This window comes from Triturus cristatus, chromosome 6, assembly GCF_964204655.1.
Source record: "Triturus cristatus chromosome 6, aTriCri1.1, whole genome shotgun sequence".
Classification (NCBI taxonomy): Eukaryota; Metazoa; Chordata; class Amphibia; order Caudata; family Salamandridae; genus Triturus; species Triturus cristatus.
The window spans coordinates 496,662,774-496,676,812 of NC_140589.1; the positions used below are offsets into that span (position 1 = coordinate 496,662,774).

At 46.6% G+C, this 14,039-nt stretch overlaps 1 protein-coding gene across 4 annotated transcripts in view; it reads left to right on the top strand.

Annotated features, from left to right (window-relative positions):
• Positions 1-3,777, top strand: part of ADGRB3 (adhesion G protein-coupled receptor B3) — a 1,641,523-nt gene extending 1,637,746 nt beyond the window's left edge. For all 4 annotated transcript variants that reach the window (XM_085610901.1, XM_085610903.1, XM_085610902.1 and 1 more), the window contains one exon: positions 2,974-3,777. In XM_085610901.1, coding sequence (XP_085467027.1) covers positions 2,974-3,162 — 189 coding nt within the window. In that variant the 3' untranslated portion in view covers positions 3,163-3,777. The remainder of the gene's footprint in view (positions 1-2,973) is intronic.
• The last annotated feature ends 10,262 nt before the right edge of the window (positions 3,778-14,039 follow it).

A 14,039-nucleotide genomic window follows, 5' to 3' on the forward strand; every position in this document is an offset into this window, starting at 1 on the left:
TAGGTTCTCTACAAATTTCTGTTGAAACTTCATACCCTCCTTCACTGTTTGGGGTGCTGCAAGGTCGGATTTTTGAGAGCTTCCAATGAAAGTGTTTGCAGAAAAATGATTCAAATATCAACAATGAAACTAACAGAAGACATTAATATCATATGTTTAATTCACTGCAATCTTCTCTTATCAGAGTAAATAACCAAAAAACCTAGACACTACATTTGAGGTAGCACAAAAAGATGATTAAGTCCCAAAACTGAGTGTAAGTGTAGAGCCAATACAATGAGAGAACCATTGACCTAGGCTTACTCTACTGTAGCAGACACAATATTCAACTAAGTTTCATTGCAGTTTTTAATATTGAAAGTTGCAAACGAAACTGTCTGAGCACCACCATGAGAGGACCATCACGAGAAACCACTCACTGGTATCTGGCTTGGCACATCAGAAGCAGACCCCAATCAATAATCACACCGCATCACACATGCTTGATACATAAATCTGTTACTTTATGAGATTAACACTTTGCTTGGCTGACCAGTGTTCATTAAAATCAGGAGCCCACACAAATGACTTACTTCATGTTTTCCACTGATTTTGCACCAAATTCTAACTAATAAATGATTTCCAGTTGTTTGGGATATACCACTGCCATGTAGATGACCATGGTATTGTTTGGGCAGACAGGCTGTAGCAAGTTTACCAGGTCAATTTTGTTTAATAGTGCTATAAAATTTGAGCACAACTGGGTATCGTAAAGCAAGTAGGTGCATAATTATTGTGTATTTAGCAACTAAAATATATGAACTGAGAAATAAAAGTGTCCGCAAAAGGATCCAAACACTAACATGTATGCAGTAGCACAATTGTAAAGGTCCATGTCTGTGAGTAGTAAACTAAATATGAGTAAACTAAAACGGGTGCATGTATGGTAACACAGTTTTGTGTCAAGACACGTGTTCGTATGTGACACACATTGGTGGATAGGATCACAATCCTGTGTGTAGAAATAGAGGTTTTAGTACAATGATAAATATACATGCGGAAGATCATGCATGTACATTAATGCAATTGGAGTGAATATGTGCAGTAAGAAACATATGTGCCCTAGAACACAATGGTTTGCAGTGATATAGTTCAGCCAGTCCAATGCACCACATAGATGGGCAAGTCTGTCCTTAGCTGCTAATGCCTTTGAGTTTTTCTTTCAGCCGTGACTAAAACTGTGTTATCCTCCAGGTATTAGGTTGATATATGTTAGGCGGTCTTGAGCGGAACTGATGACTTTCATTGTCAAATTAATCACCACTTCTGCTTCATCAAAGCAGCCCTAGAGGGTCTAATTTGCAATATTATATTAGAATCTTGTCTCAAACCCTTTATTACAGTCCCAACAACATGAGGTCAAGAGAATGGAATTGAGGATAACTATTTAAAATATCTTTGGGGGGCAGATTAACAATATGGCTACATTCAAAATGACTACATTTAAGAACAGTGAGGAAAGAGAACTCTGTGTGAACCTACTAAAATTTGGTTTAATAGAAAATCGACAGAAAATGAAGCATGGGGTTAAATTAGGAAGGGAGTGAAAACATTACAAGTCTAGCAACAGACAGGAAACAAGAATGAGGGTAGCTCCATAAGAGGAAACTCTCACGGATGTGAGTAACTGTCAATAAATACATTGTGGGGAAATCTAGGCTGAAGAAGAAAGCATTATGCAATTAGGAGTCATGTTGACGGTAGCAAAAAAAAACTTGGAAATATACTTTAATAAACACTAAATGAGAATAGCGCCTAGAGGAAGAACAAAAGAAGTTAATACTTTTCTTTGATTCACAATATGTGGGGTCATGTCACCTATATTGTGCTTCTCTGTGGAGTACAGCAGGAAGTAGAAAGTGTCCCAGCACAGCAGCACTTGCAGCTGTTCTTAAGAGCACCTTGACTCCCCTGATAGAGTGCTCGTCTCACTTGTCTTTCTGCTGTGGCGTGGCACACCTTCCTCTTTGAGGATGTCCCTGAGAGTCCCCCAAGAGAATGACTGGGTCCACCATTCGGAGGTGTCTCCCTGAAGGGTTGGCGCTGCTGTCTTTGATGCTTGGAAGGGACATGTTCTTCTAGAATGAGCTCCCTCCTTCTGAAAGCTATCTCCTGAGTGATCGTCTTCATGCACCTGTCTCAGGTCGAACCTCCTCCAGGTGCACTTTATCTAATGGACATAAGTGCCTGGCCTTGTGACTCTTCTGCTAGTTGGTTTGTTATTTCACCTATGAAGAACACCACACAACGCTGCACATGTAATCCACAGTCTCTGCAATGGCACAATGTATTATAGAAGGGACTTTTTACATTTTTTTTGTGTTAACAAAGTGTGAGCCTATGTTGCATACCACTCAGTACCATGTGCGTAAATGCTGTACTTTATATAACAAAGACTTGTGCTAAAAAAATGCAATCAGTGTAAAATGACTGAATGCCTCATAGACAAGGAATGGAGAGAGTAAAATAAAACTCGGGATTTCTTGTCTTGTGAAAATGTTGCTGGACATAATGAAACCACAGCCCTGCAGCAATCCTCACATCACCTAGGAATTGAGGTCAGCTCAGTTCTGGAAGTGGCATCTATATCCTCACAGACCTGCCCTTCTGCCTTTCCCCTGAGATTATGAAAGCCATTAGACATGCTTTAATGGATTTTGCAATCCTGCCCCTAATGGTACTGTCAATTGGTGATTAGGAAGAGCTGTTTACAAATCTGATGATTCAGCACAGGGCACGCGAGGAAGGCCGTGACAGAGGTAAGATGGACACCTCCATTACAAAAATGCATGCAGCCATGGACAGGCTATTAAGCGCAGCAGCACCGCTGAGCGAAAACAACATGTGCCTAATTCCTGCAGTGAAGCAAAAATATCACAGTATTTTTTTTTTTTTTACTTGAATATTAACGATATTATTTTTATCTATTCGCAGGATAATCCAGCACTGAACAAAAACCCTTGGGACAGTTTCAAAAACACAAGTGACTACCAACACTATACCACATTAAACGTGTTAGATTCAGAGGCAAAAGATGCTTTAGAACTAAGACCCTCAGAATGGGAGAAGTGTCTCAACTTGCCTCTAGATGTACAAGAAGGTGACTTTCAAACGGAAGTGTAACCCAATCACAGCAGACAGGGCCGGAACACAGAACACGTCGTTACACTGGCACGCGTCTGGGACTCTGCAAGCCTGACATTCATACCTGGACAATGGCGGCTACTGTAATGTCAAGAGCTTCATGTGCCAAATGTCAGTGTTTTTTTCGTCGTCTCTCACTAGCCAATCTAGCGGGGAGCCAGGTGTACAATTCTTACCATCATGTGTTGTAATTACCCGTGGAATGGATTTGTAAGGTAATCTTTATAGATAAACCTCAACGCAACAGTTCATGTTGTAACAGCTTCATTTGGTTTAGTTTTCAGAAAACTTCACCATGGAGCACAATGTATATATTTATGCAGTTTTTAAAGTTTATAACAGTCTGTTTGGCCATTACTACACTTTTTACTTTATAATATAAAAAAAGCAAAGTTTTGTCATTAAATGAATGTTTGTTGAGCTACATTCTTCATTGCTTTAAATGCAATAAAGTAATAATCTCACTTTTATATGAATAATATATTTCACATCTTTATTATTGCAGTTTTCTCTGGAAAGCTCAGAGTAGCTCTCCCTGCTGCAGCTGTATAAAATATTTAAAATGTTGTATGGTGTAAATAAACTTTTGTCTACATATCCGTTTTATGGCTGCATTTGTTCCTGGATCTGTGTCTTGACAATATTCATTTTTGTATGGTGGGGGAGTAGACCGTTGGCACATAGTAAAAACATTTTAATTGTCACTGCGTGACTCTGCGGAGGGCGCTTATTATGCACGTGTAATATCGACTTGGAACAGCTGCTCCACAGGCCGCACTCCGCCACTCTAGGGGAAAACAATATTCCATATAGCTAAGAGTTGTCATATTCTGCCAAAGGGGCTGTTTTGTAGATACCTTTTTATACATCTGTTCTACATAAATGAGCCGACGGAGAGAGACAGACAAAGAGCACCGAGGCAGGTGCGTAAGACGCTGCGAACTGGAGCGCGGCCCGTTAGTAACCAGTGCATGACGCTAAACTCGGAAGGTTGTTTAAAACACTGTAGGCTGCTGACAGCAATTGAAAATAGAATTTATTATGTGGAAAACGAATTCAGCAAAACTTGAAGCCATAAAAGTTAAAACAATTAACCTATAACGGTCAGGCTTTAGATATCGCGTTCACGTGATAATCAAATCAGTAATTATTTAGCCAGATTTATTTTTCTAATAAAGAGTGCTCATTGTCAGGTCTGCGTTTTTGAAGTATCACATTCGGTGTACCTGGCATCAGGGGTCCAATTCAGTCCAGAAATCTTAATTAGTCATGACAGTAAAAAGGATTACTCTGGATCCGGAGCTGCTCGTCTGTAATGTCGCGATACTGATACTGACGTGACACGCAACGGCGTGCGCGTCAGATCACGTGTGTGTACCTAGATAATAAATATGACGTCATGCGTGCACGTAGGCAGAATGGCCACGGCAGCAGTGATGGAGCAAGCACACCTCTGTGTCCCGAGTGTCATTGCCCACGTGTAGGGACCCGGGTGTCAGAGGCCCCATCGCAACAGCACCCGGACAATACCACAAAGTGGCGATGAGGGTGGGCGTGCCCTCGTTTTTGTTTCCTGCGTCCAGTTGGTGTGGCGGCCGGTGAGCAGTCCTCGCTCGCGGTGCTCGTGCCCCGCTGAGACGCGCTGCAGTCTCTGCACCCCCTGTGCTGTGGCGGGAGAGCGCGAGCGCATTGGAGCGCTCCCAATTGGCGGCGTGGACGCGTGGGGACGACTGCTGCCTCGGCGCCCCCAGCGCGCTACTGAACACGTGCGCCCCGCCCCCCTGCCTGCCTGTAGCGCGCAAAGCGCTTTAATCTCCCTGCCTCCAGCCCGAGGCTGCCTGGAATGCTGGTGGACCCTCCCCCTCAGTGCCAGTAAGTCGTGTGAATGGCCTGATTGAGTGCTGCCTGGGGGGAAAGGAAGATCACCACACCCAGCCTGTAAGGAAGGCTCAAGCGGTCACGAGGGAAGAGCTCTAAAGATCCTCACATCCCTGCCATACCGGGGGAGCACCAGGGGGAAGGTCACACCCAGCCTGTGAGGAAGGCCCTGCCACCCACGTGGGAGCCATATCTGGGAGCCATCACGGTCAAGGGCAGGAGGAGGTCTCGCCCGGCACTAGCAGCGCACGCGCAACATGGCAAACATCCCGCCAATCGAGCCATTCTCCGTAGAGGGGTCCCCATCAGCAGTAGCAGCCCGATGGAGAGACTGGGAAGATAGAGTGCGCATTTTCTTTGAGGCCACGAAGGTTCAAAGAGATCAAAAACGCGCAATGATAATCCACCTTGGAGGAAAGGAGATTCACAACATAGTGAAGACGCTTGCGGAAAACACCCCCAAGACGCACACGACGTTGATAGCGGCGCTCAACGAGTACTTCGAACCAATGGCGAACCGCGACTATGAACGTTTCATATTCCGCCAAGCACGCCAATTGCCTGAGGAGTCGCTCGACAAATTCTACGCTCGTCTCAAAAACCTAGCGGCCACCTGCGGGTTTCGGGATAAGACGGAGGAGATAAGAGGCCAGATAATACAAGGGTGCGCGTCAGTCAAGCTGAGGGAAAGGATCTTGGAGGAATCCGGTAAGTCCCTGGCAGACATATTGACAATGGGCCGGACGAAAGAACTATCAAAAGCGCGCGCTGCGCACATGGAAGCAGCCCTACAAGCGCCAGTGAAGACAGAGCCAGTTAACGCAGTGGCAGTCAAGCCAAAACAGAGATGGCCCCGAAGAGGACCAGGCCCGGCCGTTCAAGATCAACCCAAGTCCTGCGGGTATTGCGGTGGCTCGCCCCACGCCTCGGCAGAGTGCCCAGCACGAGGGAGGAAGTGCATGGGATGTGGGCGCTTCAACCACTTTGAGAAAGTGTGCCGGTCAAAGAAATTCCGAAAGCCCCGCCAAGCCGTAAACACGGTTGAGGAAGGAGGCCCGGTGGCCAGTGACATGGACGATGATGAGGAGGAAGAGAAGGTGATACACCGAGTACACATGATAGGCACGGCGGTACGCAGGACTAGGAGGTTGCCGCAATGCAGCGTCCGAGTAGGGTCGCAAGAAGTCACCACGGTTGTAGACACAGGAGCCAGCATCAATATCATGGCCGCTGCGATGCACAGATCCATGCACCCACAGCCAGCACTACACCCATCGACGATCACGGTGTTCGCATATGGACAGGAGGAACCGCTAAAAGTACGGGGAAAGTTCAGGACTGTGATATCCCATGGAACGCGGTCAATCACGTCAAATATCTATGTTACCGAAGATGGGCAAGGCATGATCCTGGGCTGCAGAGCGGCAGAAGATCTGGGAGTGGTAACGTTCGCATTTGGGGTACACCAAGAGTCAATACACCACACCTTGGAGGAGTTTGAGGAAATCTTTCACGGAATAGGCAAGTTCCGAGGTAAAGAGGTCCACTTACACATCGACCCCACTGTTCAGCCGATAGCACTCCGGCATCGCCGCATAGCGTTTCATCTCAGGCCACTGGTGGAAGCCGAGCTGAAGAAGCTAGAGGCGGCGGGAGTCATCGAGAAGGTGTCCGGACCGACCCCGTGGGTGTCGCCAATCGTCGTGGCGAGGAAACCTAAACAACCAGGCGCTGTCAGAATATGTGTGGACATGCGGCTCCCCAATGCTGCCATCAAGAGGGAGCGACATATCACTCCGACCATCGATGACATCGTCGGGGAAATGGCAGGCGCCAAATGGTTCTCAAAGTTGGACTTACGCTCTGGGTATCACCAATTAGTACTGGACGAAGCGTCCCGGAACATCACCACGTTCTCCACGCATGTAGGTCTAAGGCGGTACACGCGGTTAAGCTTTGGAGTGTCGAGCGCTGCTGAGGTGTTCCAGAACGTGATACAAGAACTCATCGCAGGAATCCCCGGAGCGATCAACGTCAGCGATGACATCATGGTGCATGCCACGACCGTGGCGGAACACAATGAGAGGCTGGTGCAGGTGCTACGACGCATACGAGACGCAGGCCTTACACTGCATCGGGAGAAGTGCGAATTTCTGTGTAAGAAGATCCAATTCTTCGGCTACACCTTCTCGGCAGACGGCGTCAATCCGGATCCGGAAAAGGTAAAGGACATCAAGGAAGCGGCCGCTCCCACAAATATTACGGAGGTACGAAGCTTCTTAGGGATGGTGAACTACTGCGGCAGGTTCATCAAGGACCTGGCGAACCTCATGGCGCCACTAAGAGAGCTCACCAAAGAGTCTACCCCCTGGACATGGAACAGTGACCAAGATCGAGCGTTCGAGGAAATCAAACAGGCGCTTTCAGAAGCCACGACGTTGGCATTCTTCGATCCGGCCAAATTGACACTAATTGCCGTCGACGCCGGTCCAGTCGGATTGGGCGCAGTCCTGCTACAAAGGAAGACAAGCGCAGAGGAATGGGCCCCGGTGGCATTCGCCAGCCGGTCACTCACAGAGACTGAGCAGAGATACTCACAAATAGAAAAAGAGGCGATCGCCATTCATTGGGGGTGTCATCACTTCCACCTGTACGTATACGGAAAACCATTCGTTGTGGCCACCGACCACAAGCCGCTGGTATCCTTATTTGCGGGCACGTCCACTAAGCCGCCGCCAAGAATCGAAAAATGGATGTTGCAACTGCAAAATTATAACTGCAAGATCGAGTACCAACCGGGCGCCCGGAACCCGGCAGACTACCTATCTCGCCATCCTCGCAAAGCAACTCCACAAGAGATGAAGGAGGCGGCGGAAACAGAAGAGTACGTCCGCTGCATCACTGCGCGATCGTGTCCCAGGCCAGTGTCCATGACCAGCTTGTCGCATGCCACCAGTGAAGATGAATGCCTGCAAAGAGCGAGAGTGGCGGTCCAAAACAACAGCTGGAACAGGGCCCGAGAGGAGTGGAAAAGCTTGACACCTCGGGCGAAACAAATAATGGAGAGCCTGTACAATGTAAGAACTGAACTGATGGAAGACGACACGGGATGCTTGTTGAGGGGCCACAGACTGGTCATCCCGACGTCCCTAACCCAGAGAGTGGTGGACTTGGCCCACATTGGTCACCAAGGTATGGTCAAGACTAAGTCAAGGCTCCGCACTAAAGTGTGGTTCCCTCTCATGGACGAGTTAGTAGAAGCCACCGTTCGAGAATGCCATGCCTGTTAGGTAACGGGAGAAGCACCACGGCCAGCCCCTGTTGTGATGGAGCCTCGGCCCAGAAGGCCCTGGTCCAAGATAAGCGTCGACTTTGGCAGCCTGCCGGACGGAAGGCACACTCTGGTTGCCATAGATGATCATTCAAAGTATCCCGAAGTGGAAATACTAACCGTTTTGAGTGCCCAGGAAGTGATCCCGAAGCTCGAGAAAATCATGGCAACACACGGCATAGTCAAGGAAATCAGAACCGACAATGGGTCACCATTTCAGAGTCAGGACTTTGCGGCGTACCTACAGGCTCTAGGAGTTCATCACCGGCGAATCACCCCCCGATGGCCTCAAGCGAACGGAGAGGCTGAACGCTTCATGAGGACACTCAACAAAGTGATAAGGATTGCCCACGAGAAAAACCAGTCTGTGGAACTCGCAATCTTTACATTTCTCCGAAGCTATCGCCAGACGCCCCACTCTACCACGGGAGTGGCACCTGCACATCTGCTGATGGGGCGGCTTGTCACCGACACCATACCACACCACCCAGAGTGGAGGCCCGAAACTCCCAATGACAGTGCCATTGATGAGCACCGACGTGGAGCCTTTGCTCATGTTGATGCCTGACGGTGTGCTGTGACCCCACACCTGGCCCCAGGTGACAGAGTGCTGATCCGAAATCGGATGCCAGGGGGCAAGTTTCGTTTGAATTTTGAACCGCAACCATGGACAGTGGAGAAGGTCATGGGCACGTGCGTGACAGCCAGGAAAGGTGCCGAGAAGATAACGAGGAACATTTCATACTTCAAGAAAATCCCAGTGCCCCCTGGAACGGATGAAAGACGCCAAAACAGTCCCCCGAGGCACACGCCACGAGAGGAGAGATTCTTAGAACTTGCTGAGCATGCGGACCATGCGAGTGGAGGAGCGGATTCCCTGAATCATGGAGTTGTCGCACCGCAGCAAGGCCACCAGCCAGAGGTTACACCACCCGAGGAAGCTGGCGCGCCAGAGGATGGAGATGGTGGCGCAGATGGTGACTCTGTGAGTAGGGGCCGGGGTGTCGTGCCGGACTTTGGGGGATCGCGATATGACCTGAGGCCGCACCCTGAGCCCTCCCATCGTTTACGAGACTACGTCAAGTAAGACTGTCTTTGTTTTTGTTTGAGTGGTCTAGAGTTGCAAATGTCTAGCGCAGAGCTGATGACTACTGAGGTACCTGTAGTTCGTGTTTAAGATGCAGTCATATGTTTTGGGTTGTTTGTTGTTGTTTTCGCGTGTTGGGGAGGAATGTAATGCCGCGATACTGATACTGACGTGACACGCAACGGCGTGCGCGTCAGATCACGTGTGTGTACCTAGATAATAAATATGACGTCATGCGTGCACGTAGGCAGAATGGCCACGGCAGCAGTGACGGAGCAAGCACACCTCTGTGTCCCGAGTGTCATTGCCCACGTGTAGGGACCCGGGTGTCAGAGGCCCCATCGCAACAGCACCCGGACAACACCACACTCGTCGCAGGCCTCACCATTGAGGTCTGTCCCCTGGCCAGTATCTTCCCATGAGTACAGTCTGAACATAGTCCTGCTTCTATTTCGGACTTTGCCCATTCACCCCTCCGTGCCCTCGTCACTTTCTGCTTTTACAAGCCTTGGCTCGCTTAGTGGCGCATGTTGAGAGAGCGGGAAGGGACTAGACTGGGAAAAGGAGCTTTTGATTCGGAATAATAAAGATTAGAATAGATTCATTGTCTCCTCATCGTCACTCCTCTTCCCAGTCCGCAACAATGAATATGCACCCAGGCCTCTATGGCACTGATAACTTTCAAACCAAAATGTATTTACACAGTTACGTTCCACCTCTAAACCAACATACATTTGTTGCATGGCAATTACTTAATTGCAGCTTTTACCACAGCCTTAGCAAAGTTCAATGACTCCTTATTCAGATCTATTCTGCAGTGTGTCACAAAAGCATTTGGAGTGGACCACGTGGCTGCCCTACAGATCTCCTCTAGTGAAAACCCAGCTGACTCAGCCCATGAAGTGGAAGTTGCCCTTGGACAGCATCCCTTTAAATTTTCTGACATCACTCATTCCGCGAAAACATAGGCTTGCGTAATCATTTGTTTCACACATCTACTCTGAGACGCTAACAAAACTTTCTTCACTTTATTTGTGACTCCATAAGCCACAAAATACACCAACAATGCTCTTGTAATGTTTAAGGATTCCTGAATATCCATCCTCAACTCCTCACCAATTACAGGTAGTATGATCTCTTGAGAGAGATAATACTGCTTCTGAACCTTAAGCCTAAAGGTAGAAGCTGGCTTCAAAGCTGTTCCATCTGGCAGAAACTTCAGAGAAGGGTAATTGATTACCAATAAACATAGCTCATTAAATCTCTTACCTGAAATTATATCCAATAGAAAACCTAGCTTCACCTACATGCATGAGATGTCTGCTGTATCAAGAGGCCAAAACAGCTTATTTTGTAAAGGACTACAAACAAGTCACAAGAAACCGCATGAGTACCCTTTACTGGCCTTCTTAATCGAAAATGTTTCAGCCATTTCAAATCTAAAAGGATTACTTTAGAAATATCCCAACTGTTCCCTGAAATGCCTAATGGTAGCCATGGGGGTCTCTAGTTGGCAGTGGCTTCCACCCTGTCCAAGTAGGGATCCTTCTTTCTAGTCAAGGAAAGGGGAATACACACAGAAGGTAACCCCTGCTCAGCCCCCTTGGTAGCTTGGCACGAACAGTCAGGTACAAATACTTTACACATTGCCTCTGATGATGAGCCTATCAGGCAGAGTAACACAGTAAAAAGACTACAAATGGACACCACATCAGTTTAGAAAAATAAAATATCTTTATCTAAACCAAACAAGACCAAAGAACAAAAATCCAACACACATATATCAAAATATCTCTTTTAAAAGGTAAAAACAATTCCTCATGAGGACCTGGAATAAGAAATGCCAAATACATGCTAATTTCTATCACCAATTCACAATTGTCAACAACATTTATAACTCTTAAGGCAAGAAAGTTCACTCCAAGAATGACTCCAATACGATAAAGTTTGTCCATGCAAGTCATTTATCTGAAGTCTCAAATTGAATGGTCAGGAAGCATAAATTCACATTTTCATAATCAGATTTATTAACAGTCACTTAGTAAAATTTGAAGAAAACATTTACTGATTGCCTAGGGAAGAAATTAGAAAGAAACATGGTAAATCAAGGTTTCAGCATTTCGATCATACAAACCAAATATGCAGAAAATATGCAGAAAATGAAACAAAGCGTGCCTCAGAAAGGAGCCAGTCAACCCTTCAGCCGAAAGGTTATTTCTTGCATACTTTACCAGTTGGAAAAGTGCAGGTTCGAGTCAGTTCAGGAAAGTTCAGTTCAACGGTTTGGCAATCAAAGGGAGATCAGAGTTCAATCTGACAGCATGACAGGCAGGGAAATTGAAAAATTACAGCCAGCCCAGACTCCTCCTCCCTGGGGCAATTATACTTCCAAAAGTTTTCAGTTTATATCCACAAAGTATCCTTTTAGTCATCTCATATGATGCCGTTGGTTGTCCACAGTGGGCTGCTCATGGTGTGATCAATAACTCACTAAAAAATCCAGAAGCATTAAGTAATCCTTTTGCAAAATCATCAAATACAATTATTTTATATTTCCGTCCTTTCCTCAAAAGTAAGAAGATTCACTTTGTTCAGTGTTTGTCTGTTCCCAGATGCTCTCTCTGGGTTTGTACTTTTATCGAAACATTTCTGTCAAAAGTGTTGCTGAATCAAATGAGAGTTCTTTGTCTTAGAGCACAGAAAAGAAACTTCACGAAAAGTTCTCACAGCGTCTAAAGTGACTACTTCAGCGAGATCCTGCCTCTCAACCAACAAGAAAAGAAAAGCATCTGAGGCCTACATGAAAATTCGCAGAATCATTACCACGTTATGATTAATATAAAACACACATTAATATAAGTGTTTACATTTTCTTAGGTAGTTCAATCATTATTCTTTTTTAGAAGTTTAATGTCAATATTAGGCACTACTAAAACATTTTTTGCATGTTTATCATTTTCAAAACAAAATTATATATGTGTCACTCTGAAATACACATTTTTATCACACAATACTAAGTGAAAACTGCAAATCTACATATTATTAATCATCTCTGAACTAAGTATTTTAACCATTTCGAGTGTTTCATCATGCAGGCTGTTAGACCTGGCATTTCTTGGTGTGATTACCCCTGACATTTTGCCTCTACCTCCTCTATTTTTGATGCTGTGATGGATTTCGTTTTACTAGCTTAGATGCTTTGGGCACTTTGCCACTGCTGATCAGTGTCAAAGTGCAAGTGCTCCCTGTATAAACTGTTATGGTAATTGGTTGTCCATAATTGGTATGTTTGTCTTACTAGTAATATCCCTAGTAAAGTGCACTGTGTGTGCCAGGGCTGGTAATGCAAATGCTACTAGTGGGTCTGCAGCACTAATTGTGCCACCACAAAAGTATCTCAGGCCTTGCACTGCAGTGCCTGCGCACAGTTTGTTAACTGCCTTGTTGTCCTGACAAGTGCACCCACTTGCCAGGCCTTACCCCTCCCTTTTCATACACATCAGACACCCCTATAGTAGGCCCTATGTACCCCCCGGGCAGGGTGCAGTGTATGTGAAAGGTAGGACATGTAGTGAGGTGTGTACCATGTCCTGACTGTGAAACACTGCCAAATTTGTATTTGACTGTAGCAAGGCCATCTTGCCCATAGGACAGAATGGGGAATGATGTGTCCCATGTTTCCAGCATATGTTCCCATAGGCATAAGATTGAGAGATGGCGTCTAGTGTGCCTGAACTCAGAATTTAATAACACCTCTTTTTGTGAAGATGGTTTTTAAATTGTGTGTTCAGAAACCACGCTTTTAGAAGTGGCTGGTTTCTTGTATTAAACCATCCTGTGTGCCTCTGCCTGGTTGTGTATTGACTGTCTGGGTTTGGATGTGACAGGGTCTGGGGAGTGTCCTGACACCAGGGAGGAATAGGTAAGACAGCAAAAGGCTGGCCTGCATTTGATGTGGGGGGAGGAGTAGCCACTTGGATGTGAAGAGGGCTGTGTTGCTGCCACCAAATGATGGCTCCACCTCCTGCAGAGTGTCTGGGGCCCAGACCCTCACTATCAAAGGAAGATGGTGTGCACTGGCAGGAAGAAACCCAGGTCTCATTTGGACCGGGCTCAGAGCCCCCTGAACACAAAGACATCAAAGGCAATTAGGAGTATAAATGTGAGAGCTGAAACTCCTGAGCTCAAGACTAAACTCAAGCCTGAAAAAGGATTGAAACTACTTCGTGATCAAGAGGTACCACTGCCAAACAAGAACAGCTGAAGAGACTGAAGAGAAGGACTGCCCTTGCTGTGTGTTCTGGGGATGGCCTGCAGTTTGCTGATTTGACTAAGGAGAGTACAAGGGACGTTGCTGTGTGCTGTGTCCCCTTGCTTGAAAGGACTTTGCTGTGTGCTGTGTCCTGAAGTAACTTGTGTCCAAGGGCCCGAGAGGAGCTGGCACCCAGTTTTGTAAGCTCAGGAACACAAAAGTTCCAAGTGTGTCTCAGTGATGCTGTGTATGTGTGCTTTTTACAGCCTGAGACCGTCGTAAGAATTGCCCAGGGACCGTGTGCAAGT